Source organism: Melanostigma gelatinosum (genome assembly GCF_949748355.1).
Source record: "Melanostigma gelatinosum genome assembly, chromosome: 21".
NCBI lineage: Eukaryota > Metazoa > Chordata > Actinopteri > Perciformes > Zoarcidae > Melanostigma > Melanostigma gelatinosum.
The window spans coordinates 7,683,331-7,704,397 of record NC_136654.1 but is presented as its reverse complement, the minus strand read 5'-3'; the positions used below and the strand labels follow the sequence as shown (position 1 = coordinate 7,704,397).

The 21,067-nt window shown below is 43.1% G+C and overlaps 3 protein-coding genes across 7 annotated transcripts; 1 reads left to right on the top strand and 2 right to left on the bottom strand.

Annotated features, from left to right (window-relative positions):
* The first annotated feature begins 103 nt into the window (after positions 1 to 103).
* Positions 104 to 2,031, top strand: pagr1 (PAXIP1 associated glutamate-rich protein 1). 3 transcript variants are annotated; one of them, XM_079293741.1, is made up of 5 exons: positions 104 to 361; positions 611 to 805; positions 1,060 to 1,381; positions 1,472 to 1,560; positions 1,678 to 2,031. In XM_079293741.1, the coding sequence occupies exons 2-5, from the start codon at positions 652 to 654 to the stop codon at positions 1,908 to 1,910; spliced, it is 798 nt and encodes a 265-aa protein (XP_079149867.1). In that variant the 5' UTR covers positions 104 to 361; positions 611 to 651; the 3' UTR covers positions 1,911 to 2,031. The 3 variants fall into 3 exon arrangements, with proteins under 3 accessions (XP_079149867.1, XP_079149866.1, XP_079149868.1); XM_079293740.1 differs by having other exon boundaries at positions 608 to 805; XM_079293742.1 differs by lacking the exon at positions 104 to 361 and adding an exon at positions 377 to 522.
* Positions 2,032 to 2,559: 528 nt separating this feature from the next.
* On the bottom strand, positions 2,560 to 8,723 carry tlcd3bb (TLC domain containing 3Bb). Its single transcript, XM_079293996.1, has 7 exons — positions 8,310 to 8,723; positions 6,859 to 7,061; positions 6,527 to 6,610; positions 5,995 to 6,220; positions 5,787 to 5,882; positions 4,727 to 4,836; positions 2,560 to 4,573 (listed from the first exon to the last, which is right to left on the bottom strand). Exons 2-7 carry the CDS (start codon positions 6,981 to 6,983, stop codon positions 4,306 to 4,308), a joined length of 909 nt encoding a protein of 302 aa, XP_079150122.1. The 5' UTR covers positions 6,984 to 7,061; positions 8,310 to 8,723; the 3' UTR covers positions 2,560 to 4,305.
* A 1,820-nt stretch (positions 8,724 to 10,543) lies between these two features.
* On the bottom strand, positions 10,544 to 16,724 carry mazb (MYC-associated zinc finger protein b (purine-binding transcription factor)). 3 transcript variants are annotated; one of them, XM_079293730.1, is made up of 7 exons: positions 15,948 to 16,724; positions 15,601 to 15,751; positions 14,397 to 14,821; positions 13,635 to 13,882; positions 13,276 to 13,339; positions 12,725 to 12,896; positions 10,544 to 12,528 (listed from the first exon to the last, which is right to left on the bottom strand). In XM_079293730.1, exons 1-7 carry the CDS (start codon positions 15,978 to 15,980, stop codon positions 12,188 to 12,190), a joined length of 1,434 nt encoding a protein of 477 aa, XP_079149856.1. In that variant the 5' UTR covers positions 15,981 to 16,724; the 3' UTR covers positions 10,544 to 12,187. The 3 variants fall into 3 exon arrangements, with proteins under 3 accessions (XP_079149856.1, XP_079149857.1, XP_079149858.1); XM_079293731.1 differs by having other exon boundaries at positions 13,309 to 13,339; XM_079293732.1 differs by having other exon boundaries at positions 14,715 to 14,821.
* Positions 16,725 to 21,067: the final 4,343 nt, after the last annotated feature.

The following is a 21,067-nucleotide window of genomic DNA, read 5'->3' as shown; positions in this document are numbered from 1 at the left end:
ACTCCGGTACAGTAGGTGGCGGTATGCACCTGTTGAAGTTGGTTGCGATCCGCCAATCAAATTAGAGAAGAAGAAGAAGGAGGAGGAAGTAGTCCCAACAATAGATCGCTACAACACACAGCTTAACTGCCGCACGCTGTTCGCGGCGTCGACGGACTAGCCGTTTGGTGTTTAATCAACGGGAATGCGCGTTCTCACCGAACCAAGCGGATCGTCACACAACCCAAAATGGCGCTATGTTTACGTCTCTGTATAATCGTGTATTATCTCTAAAAAGTCTCATGGAGAGCTTCGGTGATTTCATTCTCTGGGAAAGATAATTTGACGATTTAAGCAACACCTGCCACAACCCGGACATTCGGTAATGACCATTTAAGGCACGTGTCTTATCTTATTTAGAAATATCTGACGGTTAGGCCTGAGGTTAGCTACATAACGTCAGTTAAGTCAAAGAAATACAATATTACGTGTAATGTGTTGCTTTGCCCACTGCTTTCCATTCATCAAAGTTAACAGCTAACGGTATGAGCCTGATACCACACACACTTACCTATTACTTTGATTTGTACTAACATGTATCTTTTCATGATTCATGCTTGTGTTTTAGCAGATCTGTGACTACTAAGTTCACCAGCATCAGCAGTAGGAAGGATGCAGGCTGAAGCCACAGACTCCTCACTGAGAGAGGGCATTGAGGCTCTGGGGGTGCACGACGCAGAGAAACCTGCAGCAGGCAAAGAGGAAGAGGGCGACACGGACATGACAGCTGCCACGGAAGAGGATGCAAACACCAAGAATGAAAAGGGTAAGAAACACAAATCACACACGCATTGAAAGCACACGTAGCAGGGAAGACATCTCATCATTAAGGACAAAGTGCACTACTCAGAGTCAGAGAAGTGCCCAAGGTTAATACTGTAAAGAGTTGAATGTTCAGTGTCATTGTGTACTTTAACTGTAGTACCTATAATAAAGAAAGTAATCTACATATCATGTAATACTGAAGTGACGTAAGTCTGCTTTCGTGAAACTGACTGCACATTTGTGCTGCCTCCTCAGCTGCAGTGGAACGAGAAGTACACAAGGATGAACCTCAGGCAGCCACGGGGGTGGGCGGTGGAGAGGGAAAGCAGGCTGCAGGAGTGGACGGTGAATGGGAGCTTGCGTACAGTGACGAGGAAATGGAGGACCCCAAAAACTGGATGCCCCCGCCTGCTGAGATCAAAAGACTGTATGAGCTCCTCTCTAAAGGGGAGATGCTGGAATTTAACTTTGAGCCCCTTCCTAGGAGGCCCCCTACTCCCGATCGTACCCCCTCACCTGAAAGAGAGGACGCGCAAGAGGCAGTGAAGGAAAGAGAGAGGGAGGAGAGAGACTGCAGGTTAGTACGACTATTTCTCATCATTTCATCTGTTAGGATTTTGGTTGGTGTACAGGTAATGTGAAACATCATTACTGTTTTTTTTTGTAGGCCTCTAAGTCCAACCGAGTTTGACTTTGATGAAGAGCAAACACAAGCCACTCCGAAAAATGCCTTTTTGAACAGATGCAGAACACCAGGTAATAACCACTGAGATTTGATTTTTAAAACCTTATAAGCGAAGTCAATGAATAGTTTTCCGTCTTCTCCGGTTTGGTGGTTTAGGGAAATCTGGTTGACGTTCTCTCCCCCCCCAGGATCTTCAGCCCGCTCCTCTGTGAAAAGGGAAGCTCGGCTGGACAAGGTGCTGTCTGACATGAAACGCCACCGCAAAATGGAGGAGCACATCATGCGTACGGGTCGAGATCTCTTCAAGAGCGAAAAGATGCAGGAGGCTCTGTCTCCGAACAGCCAGAAGGAGCGGGAGAAGGAGAGGGAACGAGACAGCAACCCCAACACCGTCTTCTCCCCGAGACAGAGGAGATACTGAAGTATTAAGAGACGAGGACTTGCTCACAGGCAAATGGGGCCAAGTGCTTTCCAGGCTTTTCTATCTAACAAGTTTTGTATGTTTTCTATGTGTGTTTTGTATGTTGGCAATAAACATTTGAACCCAGGAGACTTAACTGTTGTAATCAGCGTTCAGTAACGATGGGTGATGAGAATAACAGTGATAGTGGTTTATATTGTGGGATATTAAAGAATCTTTATGGAAACAATAAGATAGGGATGTAATGAGCAGACCATAACAGATTGTTTATATTTAAGAAGAAACCATATGTAGAAAAAGCAATACTGCAATAAAGCAGCCCTGCTCATTTACATACAATATGTTTACATACAGATATATTAGAGGGACCTCTGTTTCTATCATTACTCACAATGTGTTGACTTCCTCTCATAAAACAGCCAAATCAAGATGTTTACATTGTGAAAAGAGACTTCCCAATGCTTCAAAAGTAACTGCTAGTAAAACGGTATTACACCAATACATGGATTCTGGCTCCCTCTAGTGGTTCACTTTTCACTTCTGATGGGCAGCGACGTTCAAACTAGGTTTATGATCTAAAAAATGGCTTTTGGTAAGTTTCAACATGAACAAAACTTAAGTGTAAGAAAGACTCGAGGCAGGATCAGGACAGAAGTATATTTTAGCTAAGTTGGAGTAACAATACAGCCTTCACATAAGGCTCAGAAGCATATAGTAGAATATGTATGCATAAATATGCATTCAAAACCACAAACCAAATAAATAAATACAAATAAATAACGAGCATTTTGTGGAATATACAGTACATCAGTTGAAATGTATTGTCAAGAAGCAGTACCTTATGAGTTCATGGAACGGGAATGGATGTTCTGTGTTCAACATGCCCACAGTTGTCCAGATGTTTTTGGCACACGCTGCCCTGTCTTGATGGTTTCTGAGTTCTTTGTTTTTGTCTTGACCCATTTGTAGGACAGTGAAGCGGCTTTAAACAAACGTAAAATGATAAAACTAGCCAGTTTGTTCCTAGGCGGTTCATAGAACCAGTGAACGGCTAAATGATCGAAGCGTTTCATAAACTCTAAACGCCTTCAAACTATTCATAAACTTGATGATGGTTAAAATATAAACGAGGAACATCAAAATAAGTGGACAAATGTGCTGCATGTCTATCACAAGGGAATGCTTCCCTAACAGGTTATTTTGTTTCCCTTCAAACGGCAAAATTGCAAAGTCCCCTGACAAAGCTTTAAATACTCTCATGGATCCCTTACTGAAATATTCCAGCCAATCAAATGGATATTTTCAGATTTATATCAGCACCAATCTAAAAAACAAACAAAAAAAAAAACTCGTTTTAAAGTGACTGCTACTGTGCATCACTTCCTTGTATGCTAAAAACACTCTGTGATACCAGTAAATGGAATGAAGTCATATTTACAATGGAACAAGAAGCACTGCTTTACGGTTTGGGGGAACTTTGCGTACACTTGGCGGCAAAACAGTGAAATGCTTTGTGTCAATGCTGAAATGTCATTGTTCAAAAAACATCTGTTGAAACATCAGATGTGAGACAAAACCTAAAAAAAAAGAGAATCAAACCCAACATTGACCTAATACTGAGGTGGAAATAAGGACAATTTTACATCGGCTATGTACACCCGTCACATTTTTCTGTCTGAGGAAGCCGCTTCCTTCTCCTCCGGGGATGAAAATAAGTAAAAACCTAAAGAAACGGCAAAGAATTGGGGGAAAGGGATAAGGCAGCAGAATACAGTCTTATGAGATTATCTCCCTTCTAAAGATGAGTCAGCCTGCAGGTTGGTTACATTTTGTTAAGAGTGACAGTGACTACATAGAGGATACAGATATTAAACACTAACAAGTCAAAATACTGCTTAGTCGTGATTTTTTTCTTTTTTGAAGGTCTTCTTCATTACTAAACTGAATTAGGCCTTCCATCTACAGCAAATGTACTAACATACAATATAATACATTCCTATTCTCCTACTCTTCCTATACCGTGAGGCAGAGAGGACTCAATTTGATCTACATGAGGGAAATCGCCACCTATGCTTGCTATACATCCAGGCAAATTCCTCTCAGGTCAGTGCATGTTCCTACCGGTCAGCGTGCCAGATGACATCTTTAAATCCTGAGTGCATTAACACTCCACTTGTTTCCTACAAACTGAGATGCTGAAGTGATTTGAAGGCCAGCGACCAAATCATTTCACAGTTAGGAGCTCGATTGCTGGCCGCAAACACTTCAGCAATATTTGAGGCCTTTTGTCTGTAGCTCTCTTCATATTGCTACTTGTCTCACTTCTCCCTCACAGCTTTCTTTCCTTTACATACTCATTGGTACATTCGCCTTTCTTCCCTCCCCTCCACTCTCCTCAGTGAGTGGCCAGCTCAGGCTCTGAGGCACACGTGCTGTAGCCGTTGGCCGGCTGGGGCAGTGCGTTGCCGTCCGTCGGCCCCTCCTTGGCTGCGCCCGTGGTCGCACCTGGTCTCTGAGAGCGGGAGGAGCCCGTGAATAGTCGCAGGGCGCCCCTGCAAATTAGGGAAAACCAATAGAGCTGGGGAGCCATGAGCAGACCAGCACCGAGGTTACAGTGCCAGGGCACCGACAGGGGAACCATGTGGAAGGGAATGGACGCGTACCTGGATCGAAAGACATGAATAGGATTTTAAACACGCATTTCTGAGCCTTGTATCCATAAGATAGAGATCACGTGGCTGTGCAAGTTACCGACCCAAGCTGAGCGAGACCGCAGAACATGAGAGAAACCAAAAGAGATGGAAAGACAGACATACCTTCCATAGGCGTAGTAGAGGTAAGGGAAGAGGAGGACTCGACAGATGAAAAAAGTGATCAGCATAAGAGCCCCGTTCACTTTGTGCAGGAGAGTGTGTTGCTGTTTGTACTGAGAGCAGAGAAAAGCAGAAGGAGAGGTCGAAAGAGAGGGAAGAAGAAGAGCAAGCAGTACAGTTTGATGAAAGCTGACGGCGTTAATCTTATCTGCCATTGTTTTACCGTTCATACTAACACTGTTATATTTGCGAATACTATCGGCACGGACGCAACACGTGGCGATGCAGAGCACCGTATGCCGTGCGGCTGGTTTCTACAGGAGGCAGTAGGACAGCGTGCGTCAGTGAAGCAGTGCTGCTTTTTACATTCTCAACTCGTTTACAGCTGATGACTTCACTTTTATCTTGAGCGTTCAACCTGCTTCAGTGAAATAACACTGAGGACAAGCTGACACACATGGTTTTCGCACCCTATTGTTTTTATTCTTTAGGTACAAGAGGGCGGCACTACGAGGCCACAGCTTTGAGCCAGTTGTTTTTGCCACATGCACTATTGCTAGGGACAGGGGGGGGGGGGGGGGGGGGGGTCGAGTGCTAAGAGGGTAGAAGGACAAGCTGATATTGTATCTGCTGAATATCCGGTCAAAATACTCGGGGCTATATTCAGAGGCTAACAGCTGTGGGAGTCTCCGATGGGAAGACAAGCAGACTGCAGTGAAGGGAAAAGCCCTTTCTGGACACTGAAACATTACACACACAAACCTAGAAGAAATACAGGGGGGGGGGGGGGGGTGCAGCGCCTACAACGTGTATTCAAGCACACTGCGTTACCAATTAATGCCTGATGTTCTCTACAGTGCTGTTCATGGAAAGACACAGTCAACGGGAGCCGACGGACATGAACAAGCTGCATGCTGGGAGTGACCGGAAATATATTCTCCGTTGAATGAAAATGGGAGCGGGAAAAAAGAAGTAAAGAGTGCAGTGGAACTTTAGTGTGACAGACACAAGCACATGCAACAACGCACCCAACTCGTCTTTGAGGCTGAACCAACACACTTACCTGGATGAGTATTTTTCCTAAGCAGACGGATGGAGTGCTGAGCTCAGCCATGAACATTACACCCTGGAAATAATCTCCTTTTCCTTGTCGCCAAAACTAGAGAGGGAAAAAGAGGTTGATTATTTTTCTAGAATGCAATTACAGTGTGGATGGCTTTCTAATGTCTCCATACGCATTATGAACTCATACAACTTATAGCGACAGTTACCACAGAGACGGGGAAGCACACGGTGACCATGACCACGTGGTGCAGCACCATGAGGAACTCGCGACGCAAGTAGCTGGTCAGCGCTGTGCTCATGTGCTGGGGCACTGCCGAGGCCTCCTCGTGCCCTTTGACCCGAAGCTTGTACCAGTAGCACATGAACATTGCGTAGATGTCGTACACGAAGTAGGGAACGGCAAACATGATGTAACTGCTGGTCAGCCAATGCCTGCGTAGAGAGGAGGAGAAGCCGGCTAAGAATACACATCAATTTAACAGTATGAGCAAAGAATTCCCTCAGACGGAGACATTTTGATGAGAAAAAAAAAAAGTAAAACTGCGTATACCTTGATCAACATAAAGTCAAATGGTAAACATTTGTGGCTGATGCATGACACAAAGTGCCTTTGAATGGCGCATCTTAAAGCCTTGGAAATTATAAATCCCGAAAGTTGATTTGTTTCATGCACTTACAAGACAGAACACACTGGTCGAATGGGGTGGAATATATTCTGGAGAGCATTTCTTGACTTACTGGTCCTCGAGGATGTCCTCGCAGGAAGAAGCAATGATGTAGCCAGCTGAAGAGGCCATGACTGCCTGAATTGATGAAACCAACCTGGGAGCAGAAAATGGCAAGATGATTACAAACAATGTATTTCTCATTAGCCAATGCAGTGAAAGGGTTCAGACTCGTCTAGTTAACACATGGTAAGAAAGTAGAGCCCATTATGCTTTTAAGCAAACAATATGCAGCTGAAAGATCTTGGTAAATGACACAAGTGCAGCTGCAACAACCTGCTATATTTAAGTAACACAAAAAAAACTGCACGAGTCTTGAAGAAAATAAGTGTAAGAAGGTCTCACCTGGCGGATACAATGACTGCATCTCCTTCGCTCCACCTCAGAGCTGGGATTGACTTCAGGCATTGTTTGGACAGCAGGAAGAGGCCTGGAAAGAACACAGACCCAGCAGCTAGAATGGTCAGCATGGTCTCTGGCAATCTGTCTGAGAGGCAAAAGATTCAGCGGGCAATCTGGTCCTTGAGATCCGTCGTTCTTTCCCCTCTCTGAAACACACGAAATATCAAACAGTAAATAAACAATGCATATTGATCTCACTAGTGGCAACTCACAGGCATATACATTAGTAGCACTAAGACAAAGTGTGTAATAAAAGTCCAACATGTGTGGCAATGTATTGTTCAATATTAATTTGAAGCCTTGCTATATGTACAATAAAGATGAAGTGGGGTAAACAGACAGGCACAATGTGGAAAACGTGTTTATTTTAAGATGTAAAAAGGGACGGTGCCTGGGATCCAAATCAGGGAGACTGTACAAATGTGAGTGCAGTGGCAGAATAACGGAAGGCTCTTTTGTGCAGCATGCTGCTCCATCCATCTGATGCCATTGTGCGCCTTATTCACATCCCCATGTATTCCTAGGGCAACCATGTGGTAGATGCATGCAGTATTATTACACTAGACTAGCTGACTCAATAAAAAGTCGATGTCCATTAGCAAAATACGCATTGCGTTTTTTTTTTTAAATCCTGAATCCTGATGTATGGGCTGCTGCTGCTCATAGTTCCGGGCTACAGTGATGTTACCTGCCTGGAATGAGAATCACTTGCCAAGCTCTTGACATGCAATGTTAGCTAACAACAGAGTGGAATTGAGACCGAGTGTAGGTTGACATACAGCTAAACTACTCAGGTATTGACGCGGATCTGATAACGGCTAACATAAACTGAAGCAACTTTGTCTAAATTGTGTCCGAGAGCACACGTCAAATGTACGCTAACGTTATACAGAACGCTTTCCATTAAACACACCGGCTATTCAAGCTAAAATTAACGCCAATTACAGAGCTTATTTATTTTATTATCAGTTTGAATCGAGGACAACTGGGTCAACCACCATTCACGTGTGAGACGTTATATTTAGTGAACAGAGGCGCTATTGCTAACATTAAATGCAGTCCCTCCCTTCGGGAAGCATGCCCAATGCTAACAATGACGCTAGGACCGTTAGCATCTCCCGAAATGTGACTATAGTCGTTAGTCACCGCTGGCTTAGTTAGCAACCATTCCGTTAAGTCCATATAGTTAGCAAGAAGATGACACCCAATAAATAATAACTGACAATTGAATGCACCACGGTACATGTTTTGTCACGTATTCGTGGTAACGTTAAACTGTTCAGTTAGCTTGTTATTTGTTTGTAGCAGCTAAGCTAACCGACACCGTGGAAGCTAACAGATTGGAGTTAAGCAACACGTTCAGAATAAATGAAGAATCTTAAAGCAACATTTACACAAAAGACTCTGCAGAGTCCAGTCAGCGGCTAGTCGAAAGCTCGTGTCCTCCAGAAAGTGTTTAACGTTAGAGATGTCCCAGGGGTCTCCGCCTCGATGATCCGCATGTTTATGTGGCCACTTCGATGTCTGAAGGGTAGCAGCAGCGAGCTAACGCTAGCTTGCAGCACGTTAGATCGACATCTATGTGAGGGTAGCTCAGTGAGAGCATTGGTGACTGGCCTGCTTCAAGCAAGCTTAAGCAAATAGCCAAGTGAAAAACGGTCAAAAGTGACGGAAAAAAACAATGTCACAATCTGATCCAGGTGTCAATGTAACGTTAGCCTGTCTAGTCGCTATGTCATCTCATCAGACCAGAGATACCGCTGTCCTCAGCCTCGCAGATTGCAACGTTGACTCAACGCTGTGGTGGACTGCTGCGCAAGCTAGTTCCTACAGGTCCAGGGGCAGCAGCTCATGTCATGACGAGAAACGTGCACCAGTCACTGCACTGCATGTTTCTTTAGTTTGCAATATCCAATCTGACCCCTTCCAAAAAAATGAAGGAATTTACATGCAAACAAAAGGACTCTGTATGTGTGTATTTATTTAAAAGAACCACAACCCTATTAAAAATAATAAAAGGCAGTCACTTACCATTAATCACTTATCAGCTGTGTTTGTAAATACTTATTTACGTGTTTGTCTTGGACCGGTTGGTTATTTGACCTTTAAACTGACCTGCATTTGCAAATAAACTGATAAATGATCAGTCCTTATCTGCACATTATCAGAGATGCTTGGTATGTGTGAATGCTCATTCTTCTGACATGTTGCTCCATTGCAAACCTTGATGTATTTGTAGGCTGGCAGATTACATGCTAATCAATGCGTCACTGTTCAGGCTTTGCATTGATAACCCTGCCCTGTTCACTGCTCCTACAACTGGAAACATCTGTAAAAGAGTACAAGAAGTAGATTAGGGAGAAAAGCTACACATTTGTTGAGTAGAATATCTCCTTTTGGTCTGCTATTTACTTCATGGTCCTATCAATTGTGCATAATTCACAACACTTACTGTACCGTGTCCATAACTAATAATTTACTCAAAGCTTGTAAATAATTAGTTATGTAGTAAGACCTTAATACACACACATGGAAACAAAAGATACTATATGCAACACACACAAGTAGGTGAAAGAAATTGTTTATTGCAATGTAATAACGTTAGTGTGCGTGTTAGAATTAACTTGTTTTGGAGTAACCACTTAATTTAAACTACTTTCAACAGTCTGTGGAGAATAGCTACGAACTTGTTGTCTTCAGCTTTACTACAGTGATCCTCCCTTTGCACTGTATGTTGGCTTCTGTCAATGAATAGAATGAGTTCCTCTTCAAAGCTAGATTAAAGTGATTAATAGGGAAAGACATCACTCAGGAAACAGGAGAAGTGATCTTTGCACACTGTTGTTTAGACATGTGCAATAAGTAACATGTGACTAAGTAACGGAAATCAGATCCTGCACTCTGTCAACATTAAATTGACTGAATAGCAAGATAACTTTGTCTGAATACATCTTCCTATTTCTACGAGGAACGCTGTTCTGCTTTCAGAGATGCTGATCAAATGCTCGGGTCTGAAATTCTCTTTTCTGGTTACGGTAACTGGACACCAGTTTTAACCGAGTCAACCTCCATTGATGCATCAAACACGCTCACAGTAACTTGATCCTTTCTTACTGGTGAGCATCATCAATTACAGATACAGCCTGCGTTATTAAACACATTAAATCATGATGAGTCATGTGTTAATGAGGCATTACTAAAGCATTTGCTTTGTACCCGTATTATTAAGTGTTACCAGTGACAGACACAAATGGCGGTGTAGTAGATGAACAGATCAGCACACGAAACAAAGCCCATTTACTCTTTTTACTTTAAATTGTCCAAATTACAAAATAATAACATGATCTCGACTTCATCTACAAAATAACATATTTATGACTGTATTAAGCATCATCGATTTTTTTTTTTTTTTTGCTCTAACAACCTTTTAGACATGCATACTGTTGAGAAATATAAAAATATAAATATAAATACATCCCATTAATATTCTTAATGAATCCATGACTGAGATTTGAAATATTTCATCATAAAAGAATTAAAATGCAGTTGAGTACGATAAGGCATTAAGATGTATCACAAGAGCTGTACAGAATCCTAGAGTAGAGGTAATATTCTTTTCTAAGTGTGATGGAGAAAAACCTAAAAATTAATGTTTTAATAAATCACTAATTTTCTCAACAGGAAGAACACATTTTCAAAGGAGAAAAAAGAAAAGAGAAGGAAGAAAGAAACAACTCTACAAATGTCAAGCTAACATTAACACAAAACGGGAAAAGCACTCCAGTACAAAACCAGGATTTGTTTACAGCATACCAAGTGGTGTCAAACTCTCATTGTACTTATGACTTTAAAAGCCTTCTCTCAACACCACATCACTCACAACAGAACCTAAAGCAACCAAAGATATCCGACGGACAGGTGACCATTCTCCTCATGGTTAATGATGATCGATAATGACTTGCGTTCAGAGCGTGATGTGCTGTACAGAGTTGAATGACTAAATCGAATGCATAAGTTTCACTCATTGGACTGGTACATGGAGAAAACAAAAAGGGACTATGGCAATGACGGTTACCACCAAATGAATGGCCAACAATGTTTAAAATATTCTGAATAAAATCAACACTTTTTTAAAATAAATATTGTTGTTTACAGCCAACTAACTTGGTGGAACTGCGAAAAGGTTTCTTTTTGTCATGACAGCTCCCTAACAATAAGCATGACCGAGCTTAAATTCATGCAAAAGGTACGTTTTCGAGTGCAAGAATTGCCATGTCAGAAGCTAAAGTGTTGTTTAGCAGTTTTTTCTTCTTCTTATTTTCTCTTTAAATGGCCAGACCAAGAGAGGAAGACTCAGAGCAAGAAAATCCAAGACATCTCAAACCCATTTCGATCCTTGCTGAATCAAAGAATAACGACTTAAGGTGCTTGACACTCCTGAACACGACTCTGTCTGTATCTCTGTACCTTTAGGAAACAAATGAACGAGTACATCCCACATTTCCATACTGGCCACAACACGTATGGCCTTCCATCCTGATCAATACACAGCCCTCTGGAGACTTATTAACCTGGCATTACAGCTTTGCAAAAACAATCAAAAATCATATGATTTTAGTTTTGTGAACAAACAAGCTAACATGCTAGCGGAGCCCTGACTTGCGTGCGCACACACACACGCACACAAACACAACCAAAACACACAACTCTCCTTTCTACTGGTTTCTGAGCTATTCTCTCTCTACTACTTCTTAACGCAAGCCATTTTGATTCTTAGAAAGTGAGTTGCAAAATGGAGGTAAGATCAGAGCTGGTGTGAGATATACAGTACTTGGTGCACTTGCAGAGAGCAGCCAGGGTTCGAGGGGAGGGACAGAGAGAGAGAGAGAGAGAGAGAGAGAGTAATACAGTAGATGCCCACAATACCACAGTTCCACTGGAGTCTTAAATGCACGAGAGCATTCAGGAATATTTGGACAACACATCCATGTTTGTCGTTTGGTGTCATTGAACCTGCTGCAGCCACAAAGGTCCGTCTTTCCATGACTTCACTGCTCTGTTAATACAGCCTCCTTTTCACTGACGCTCCAGCCGTGAGGCGATACTGCCCTGGACTGGAGTTAATCTCCCCCACTTTTTTTAATCCTAACCAAACCTAGAAGTGGGGACGTTACAAAACTGACACCGGATCAGCATCTATGCGTAACTTTAACAGTCTCTAACCTTGCCCTCTGTTAAGGGACTGAGGTTGTTATTGCTGAGCTCTCTACTGCTAACTGTGGGATTGTGGAGCTGCAATGCTCGAGCAGTCCGTGACAAGCAGGTCCACCACCGTGTTGCCAGTGATGTACACGGTGGGCGCCGTCACCATGTTGCTGAGGGAGACAGAGCTGCTGGCAGCCACATTAGAGGTGATGGGGCTCGGGGCACCCTGGATGTTGCTGTGGGTGCCCATGTGCCCCTGGAGCTGGGTGGGAGTCTTGCAGTGGATGCCGCACAGGTGGCACACGAGTATTCCACCGGAGGTTGTGCCGAAGCCCCCCGGACTGTCCTTCCACTCCTGCCCATGGTGCTTCTGGGCGTGGACGCGAAGGTACGTCAGCGTGGTGAAGCCTGACGGAGGAGAGCAGAGACGAGAGAGAAGTGACTAAAAATGACCTCGAAAGGAAAATGACGAACTCCTAAAAATGTGGCAGCGGTGAAATAGCGTCTCATCATTATGCTCTTGTCGTGGCGCTTTTGTAAGCCCACTCTGTTGTCACCAATAAACATGAAAGTATTCACGACGGATCCGTTAATGTGCACTTACTGCGGTTACAGAGATGGCAAGCGTGGTGCTGTGACTGGTTGTGCACCCTCATGTGATCTGTGATGTAAGCAGCAGACAGGAGCTTGCCACAGATGTGGCACGGGACCTTCTCCTCGTGGCGAATCATATGCGCACGCAAACGATCCTTCGTGGCAAAGCTGGACTCACAGGTCTGGGGAAAAAAAAAAGACGGAATCGATGAGTGATTACGGGGAAGAAAGCAAAAACCTACGCACCAGAATGTGCACGTAGTTTGAAAATGTGTGCACAAAAAGAAATTCTAATAATTATTTTGATATATAAGTGTTAAGTTTCATACATTGTCACCTTGTAGCCGTTTAAGTTATGAAATAACATCAGCCAGATATCAGTATGAGGCCGCTGAAGACAGATTTAAGTGCGGTAATGTACAAAACCTCCACCCCGAGTCATCTGGAACACTGTGCATGTTAACATGGTCATTGTAAACATGAAAGAACTAAAAAAATAAAATAAAAAATGCTGTGTGCAACTGGCAGGTGCGGCTGTCACACAGGGTAAACATGACGCACCGGGCATTTGAAGGGTCGCTCCGAGGAGTGTACCTGTCTGACGTGACTGTTTAGATGGTCAGGCCTTGGGAGAGAAAGAGAGTGAACTTGTTAGGACAGATCATGCTTTCACACTCAAGGAAAAGGTGAGAACATTTGTGTGTAATGTCGGGGAGAACCCCTTTCTCTAGTCAGCTCAACATGCTTTCTTGTCAGGAGATAGCCGAGAAGATCGTTACCACTCTCACGTCTGTACGCTAAGTATGAAGCTACAGCCAGCAGATTTAGTTTGTTCTCCAGAGCCAGCTGTTTCCAGTCTTTACGCTAAGCTAAGCTAAAAAAGACAACTTTCTCAACCCTGACAGTGAATGCTTTGTCACCTGGAGAAAGCCTTGCCACAGTGGGGGCAGACGTAGGGCTTTTCCACCCCCCCCTGGTGGGAGCGCACGTGATGGCTCATGCGGTCCTTCCTCTTGAAGCGCTGCTGGCAGATGGGACACGAGAACGGCTTCTCGTCCGAGTGGGACAGGCGGTGGCGGTTGAGGTGGTAAACGTCGCGGAAGGCCTTCCCACACGTCTCGCAGGCGTGGTTCTTCCTCACCGGGTTCGGGTTGGGATTCGCAGGCCGCTGAGGCAAAACAGACAAGCGGGTGAACACACAACAGCGTTTAGATGGAAAGTAGAAGTGCAGTTATAAACACAAACACGTGAACTACTGTTATATCTTTTGTTGTAACCATGCAAATGCAAGATATTCTTGCCTAATTTGTACCAATGTTGATTCACATGTTAGATTAACTACATCCCACTGGATGGAGTCTTTATCTGCTTTCACGCTGTTTTGTGTTACGGAGAACATGCAGTGGAGCGTGGGGGGGGGCTTCTAGCACGTTGCTTTCTCAAACTGGGGACCAGTGCCAAACACTGGGATGGTATTTACTGGTCCCTGAACGGATTACTGCACATGGACGTTTGGTAGAATTCAACACACGGAAGTGACACACAGGAACTGCTTACAGGTCCCAAACAGTTACAGAACAGAAACAAAGGGTGGGTTAACCATCCCAGGCAGCTTAAGAAACAACATGCTTGAAGGTTTGGGGTTGATGACAGACAGCCATCTCCACAAGGCCCTGACCCACCTGTACTGTCGCCCCTGTGGCCATGACGACAGCAGCAGGAGGCGGAGCATGGGGGTTAACACTAGCCATTACGTTAGCCATGGCCACCCCTTCACCATCCTGACTACCCAGGGGAAGCTGCTGGGCCCCCGCCAGCACGACAGGAGGGGCGAGAGGGGGAGGTGCGGAGAGGTGTAGCAGGGAGAGGGGAACAGTGGGCCTCTCCACCCTCCCTCCAGCCCCCACCGCCATCGCCGACGGGGCCGCCACCGCCACCTGGCCGGCCGCTCCCTCCTTTGCCCCCTGCGCCTGCACTCTGGCCCTGTCCTTCATGCGTACCCCAGTGTGGACCGACTGGTGCCGCCGCAGGTTGTAGTTGTTCTTGAACTGCTTGTTGCAGATGGCACAGATGTGGGGTATGCGGGCCGGACGAGACACTGGCTTCACTGGACCACAGGAAGGCCGGGGGAGGACACAGAAAGAAAGAGAGCCGTCAATGTCAAAGAAGGCGATTTGGTTGTTTTTAAACAGGTGTAATAACCTAATTCACCTGTCAGGTTACAGTAGCATCAAACAAGCAATTTGAAGAGGTAATTAACTACAATATTGTCGTCTCCATGTTACTCCAACCGACAATCACAAATCCCCCAAAAATAATCAGTTTACCATCACGGAAGGCAACAAAGACGAGCAAGTATTCTCAGTTGAGACACTGAAAACAGTGAACTTTTGGCAATTTTGCTTTGAAAAATTACTGAAATGATTAATTATCAAAATAGTTTACAGTTAGTATCCTGTGAGTTGACTAATTGTTTCTGCTCTAATCATAAATTGTAGCTCTACTGAGCATCGAGGCCCAGATGTGTCTCTAAATGTGTGGTAATGACATCTTATTGGGGTTTAATAACAGTAATCATGCTACATGTATCAAAGAAATAAATATTAACAAACATTGAGATACTGTTGTGCAAAGTGTCCAGATATCCTGAATGATCATGAGTTGCATTTTCATGTCTTTGATCGTATAGAATGTAAGCAATATTAATTTGACTGAAATAATACAAACATTACGTCTTTTCACCTGCAAATGACCAAAAATCAATGTCACCGGGTTTTTAATCACCTGAGTGACTCAAATACTGGCAGTTATGCAGTTTAGAGTTACGTGTAATGTATGTAGTCTCGTCAGCTCCACAGGTGTAGGATGCCGTGCAGTGTCCCTCACCAGGCAGGGGCTCCTCACTGAGAGCAGCAGTGTCCACAGTGGAGGGAGGCTGTGCTATGTGCTCTGTGGGTGGGGTTTGGGGAGAACTCGTATGCACGGGCATGAGCTCTGATTGGAGGCTCCCGTCCACTTGGTTTTGGGTGGGAGTATTCTGGAGAAGCAAGTAGAAGGCCATCACCAAATGTAAACACAAGTCACAGCATTATCTTGAGGCGCTGACGTTGAAATACGAGACGTGAGGGCCGCGGGACCGCCGGACACACATTGTGAGAGAATTGTGCGCAGTTAAAATGAGAGCAGGAGAGAAACAAAAAGAGAGGCCAGTAAAGCCTGCTCAACAAGCCTACCTGGAAGAGAAAATTGCTCCAAGAAGCATCCATTTTGCGCGATGGAGATTATAAAGTCAGCTCCTGATTGAGATCGGGCAGGGCAGCCTTTGCATGGCTTTGGATCGGCCCACCGGTGATTGAGGCGCAAACAGGCGCCTGTCCCGCAGCAGAAAACGACGGGCTTCTGGATTTGCTTTTGAAAAACGTGAATAAAGTCGAGTGCAAAAATATGTTTTTTGTCATTGAGGTAGCCCTAATGCTGTCGATTAAAATGCACGCAGCTGTTGACTAACGCAGGCTGCAGCGGCTCAGGCAGCAGCGGAGCAGGCCAGGTCCAACAATGGCCTGTTTCTCTTTTCACTTTGGTTCCGAACTTTAGTTCACTCAACACTAATCTTACTCAAACGCAATACCACACAACACAACTGCTTTCAAAAACCTTTAAAAAAAATTTAAAATCGCATATTACAGTCTCACACTTTCGCAATAAACATAAACCATTCTACGTGGAGAAAAAAAATGCATTTTTACGGAAGAGAACAAATATGGGTTATAACACACGTATCTGTCAGCACAGCAGCTCATGCTTTGTTTTTAATTTATGAATCTATTTTTCCGATTTCTCCCAATAGGCCAATCGGGTGTTTTGTCGAAGCCTCGTTGTTGGATTCAAGCCCTGACCCCGGCGAGCGGCGCTCTCGCCGGGCCGCAGCCTATCGCTCCACCTCGGCCGTTCAGCTGCGAGGATGTCATCTTTCTTTTTTTATCGCCCGCTCTCCCTCCTCCCTCCCTGTCTCTTTCTTCCTTTTCTTTTTTAATTCCTCTTTCTTCTCCCCCTCCTCTCCTTTTCTCGCACCGCTATGTCCCACTTGCTCTTAAAGGGATAGGGTTTCCTCTTTGGACACCCCCTCTCATTTCCGTCTCTCTCGGCGGGGCCTGTCCTCCTCCCCTTCCTTCCTGGAGGTTTGTCGGCCGACACAAAATGCACCACCGTAGTTTTTTCTTCTTTTATGTTCCCCCTCCTTCCTCGCAGCAGGAACTGATCTCCTCGTGCACCGCAGGAAGCAGCCAGAATGACTTTCCATTAATGGCGAGATGACAGACGCATCTTAAAGGAGAGTGCGCACAGATCCTCCGAGTCGGCCAATAATAATGATGTCAGAGTCAGATATAGACCGCAGACGAATAGCAGCTCCGGATGTACACACAATAGATGAGAATAGATGTGCATAAATACAGATACACTTCCTGTTTATGCACATGTACAAATATAACACATGGTATTGTTAATATATATACAGCGGGTAAAATAAGTATTGAACACGTCACCATTTTGCTCAGTAAATATATTTGTAAAGGTGCTATTCACATGCAATTTTCACCAGATGTCGGTAACAACCCAAGTAATCCACACATACAACGAAAACCAAACAAATAAGTCCAGAAATGAAGTTATGTGTCATAAAATGGAATGACACAGGGAAAAAGTATTGAACACGCTCACTGAAATTGATTAACTACTTTGGACAAAAGCCTTTGTTGGTAATGACAGCTTCAAGACGCCTCCTGTATGGAGAAACTAGTAGCATGCATTGCTCAGGTGTGATTTTGACCCATTCTTCCACACAAACAGTCTTCAAATCTTGAAGGTTCCGTGGGCCTCTTCTATGAACTCTGATCTTTAGTTCTTTCCATAGATTATCTGTTGGATTCAAGTCAGGTGATTGGCTGGGCCATTCTAGCAGCTTTATTTTATTTCTCTGAAACCAATTGAGCACTGTTGGGGCCATAATCCGGAAGTGGAAAGAACATAATTTCACCATAAACCGGCCACGACCAGGTTTTCCTCGCAAGATTTCTGACAGAGGAGTGAAAAGAATTATCAGAAGAGTTGTCCAAGGGCCAAGAATCACTTGTGGAGAGCTTCAGAAAGACCTGGAATTAGCAGGTGCAATAGTTTCAAAGAAAACAATAAGTAATGCACTCAACCGCCGTGGCCTGTATGCACGTTCACCACGCAAGACTCCATTGCTGAAGAAAAAGCATGTTGAAGCTCGTTGAAAGTTTGCTGCACATTTAGACAAGCCTGTGGAATACTGGGAGAATAGAGTCTGGTCAGATGAGACCAACATTGAACTCTTTGGATGCCATAACACACAGCATGTTTGGAGGGCAAATGGCACTGCACATCACCCCAAAAACACCATACCAACAGTGGAATTTGGAGGTGGGAACATCATGGTGTGGGGCTGTTTTTCAGCATATGGCAGTGGAACACTTCATATAATTGAAGGAAAGATGAATGGAAAAAATTTCCGAGACATTCTTGAGAAAAATCAGGATGATGAAGATGAAACGAGGGTGGACATTTCAGCACGACATTGATCCCAAACACACAGCCAAAGAAATTCTCTATTTTTTTTCTTTGTATGTATGGATTACTTGGGTTGTTACCGACATCTGGTGAACATTTCATGTCAATAGCACCGTTAGAAATAGATTTACTGAGAAAAATGGTGACGTGTTCAATACTTATTTTACCCGCTGTATATATCTCAAAGTAGTAACACTCTATAATAATAATAATAATATAATAATAATAAACTAACCGATTACTCGATGAATCCATTGTCAAAAGACAAAAAATGATCATTTAAATCACCCAAATTTACTGGTTTCAGCTTCTTAAATGTGAATATAAATTATTTTTTAATGATTTTAAATATATATTATTGTATTCTGTAATATATTTAGGATTTTGACTGCTAGTCAAACGAAATCACACATTTTAATGTCAACATGGGCTTTGCAACATAGATGGGATTTTGTTTTTACTAATTTCTGATATTTCATGGACCAAGATTGATCGATAATTATACGACAATGAAACAAGTGATTATTTTTGCTGTCCATAAATCTTTAGATTATTTTCTCTATTAATTATTTGGTCCATAACATTTTAGAAAATAGTAAAAAAACAGTGTCCCTCATAATTTCAAAAATTCCCTCAAAAACCAGAATATATATAAATGTAATATAATAGACGACAATAATAATAAACAATCCCAGCAAATATTCACATTTGAGAAACTGGAGGAGAAATTTGATCGCATTTTTATTTAAAAAAGTAATTTAATGAATTATCTAATTATCTGATTATTTTCTGACAATTGACTTATAGATTAACTGACTCTAATAAACATCGTCATAATAATGCCATGTGCGTAAAGTACATCAAATAAAGACAAGGTAATGTGTTAATATCAATTTATTATCTTGTTTTTTTAAAATTACTTTTTAAAGCACCCTATTTCTTTTCCAATACATGTGTTAAGGCCCTTCCTTCTTCTCCTCCTCAGCCTTGGAATGGCTTGATTTGGAATATTTAATAAGGATTTCAAACCCCCCCCCCGCCCCCCTGAAAACTCTGCAAAACACAGATGAGCCTGTGTTGCTTCTTTGTCTTCATCTTTCATCCAGGCATGATGCAGGAACTGAGACTCCCTGCTCTCGCTACGACCTCTGACACTAAAAACACTACCACACCGATTTCCCCAACACAAAGGCCGCCCCGAAACCCGCCAGTCTTAGTTTATATAAGGAGTTTATGCATGCACTGAGATTCCAACCGAGCATAAAGTAGTAGGTTATACAGGGAATTGTCTTGAGCTGGTGTTTCTGAGTCGTACAAACAGCAGGGTGATTATCTTTTTTCACTTTTTTTTCTTCTTCAATTAAAACAAAATAATAATTAAAAAAACACCAACAAAACATTTCCAGTTGTTTCTGATCTCCTTCACGTAAATGAACCAACAGAAGCACCACGTGCAACAAAAAAAACACTGACCGGTGTCTTTATCTGTGAGGACGGGCTGATGCGGTCACTGCAGCTGTGCCGGCACAAGAGGGTGCACGTTCACAGCAGCTCAGTCGACGCCCGTCCTCTCCCCTCTTCTTCTTCTTCACACACCAGTTGCACGCTGCACCCTTCAGCAGTAGGATTATCAACTAGGAGTGAGCAGCTGTTTCTTCCGTTTCTTTTTGTCCATGCCTTCCTTGGACAGCTTCTGTGTGGAAACTTATTCACACACTACAAACAAATAAATAAATAAAAGGAAAACCAGCATTCACATTTACATTCCAGTGCCCAATTGTAAAATCTTCTATTGTTTCCTGTGAGAGTCCAGAGGAGGTCAGAGTTCACGTGAATGGTCGGATGTTGCTGCTGTCGGAGTGTCTTTTAAAATGCAATTGTTTTGTCTAAAAAAAAGTGGCAACATAACTAGTTTACCGCTTGACACACACACATGAATCATTAACAATTATCAATAATCCCTTATTAATAATAATTAATACCTTGAATACACACCATACCTGACAACAGTTTATCATCTATTTTTTATACAGTCAAAAGTGGGCCCTTTTCTTCTTCGCGAGAAAAATGTGAACATGATCACAACAACGATTACACCAGGATTAGTTATGGTAATATTGACACCTATAGAAAATGCAGTTGGAGTTGTCGCTCTAAATCTTGAATTCAATACTCATTTGAATATATCAAAATTACTATCAGTATCTTTGTTACTCTACAAAACCAATGACTCCTTTTTGTTTTTACTATTCCCATAAATATGTACAGCAAAGATCAAAAATGTGGGACAAGTGATCTTCAATGCCAGTGAAACATGGACAGGTACGGTACGTTTCAAATGTCGTTTGGTCATGTTTACAAATGGGTTTTTTTGTACATCTATCTCATGCATGGGGGTGACTCCCATCGACACCTATGTTGTTTAGATATTCAATATGTCATGGATGCCAGAAAGCTTCTTTTTTTTTGTATTTTTACATGTCCACACAAATGTTTCTCCTCATCCCCGCTGCATCTTTAGAACAGAGTCTATTGCCTTTACAAACATTCTGTTTTTAAATCATCTCGCAGTCATCAAATAAAAATTTTGATGGCACGGCATCCCTTTAAGAACCCCTTAAAGCAGGGGTCTCTAACTCATTTTCACTCCGGGCCACATCAGCATCATGGTCGCCCGCAAAGGGCCGGTTGTAAATGAAACTACTCGTAACATATTGTTAAATAACTCTCTGCATTCACAGTTTAAAGTAGTCTTCAATGTGCT

Coding starts and splice junctions, on each gene's coding strand:
- pagr1 (XM_079293741.1), top strand. CDS start 652: ATGCAGGCTGAAGCCACAGACTCCTCACTGAGAGAGGGCATTGAGGCT. Junction 1,382..1,471: donor AGGGAGGAGAGAGACTGCAG/GTTAGTACGACT, acceptor TTTTTTTTGTAG/GCCTCTAAGTCCAACCGAGT. Junction 1,561..1,677: donor GAACAGATGCAGAACACCAG/GTAATAACCACT, acceptor CTCCCCCCCCAG/GATCTTCAGCCCGCTCCTCT.
- tlcd3bb (XM_079293996.1), bottom strand. CDS start 6,983: ATGCTGACCATTCTAGCTGCTGGGTCTGTGTTCTTTCCAGGCCTCTTC. Junction 6,611..6,858: donor GCAGTCATTGTATCCGCCAG/GTGAGACCTTCT, acceptor TTCTGCTCCCAG/GTTGGTTTCATCAATTCAGG. Junction 5,883..5,994: donor TGTGCTTCCCCGTCTCTGTG/GTAACTGTCGCT, acceptor TTCCCTCTCTAG/TTTTGGCGACAAGGAAAAGG.
- mazb (XM_079293730.1), bottom strand. CDS start 15,980: ATGGATGCTTCTTGGAGCAATTTTCTCTTCCAG. Junction 14,822..15,600: donor CAGTGAGGAGCCCCTGCCTG/GTGAGGGACACT, acceptor CCTGTGGTCCAG/TGAAGCCAGTGTCTCGTCCG. Junction 12,897..13,275: donor AGCGACCCTTCAAATGCCCG/GTGCGTCATGTT, acceptor TTTTTTCCCCAG/ACCTGTGAGTCCAGCTTTGC.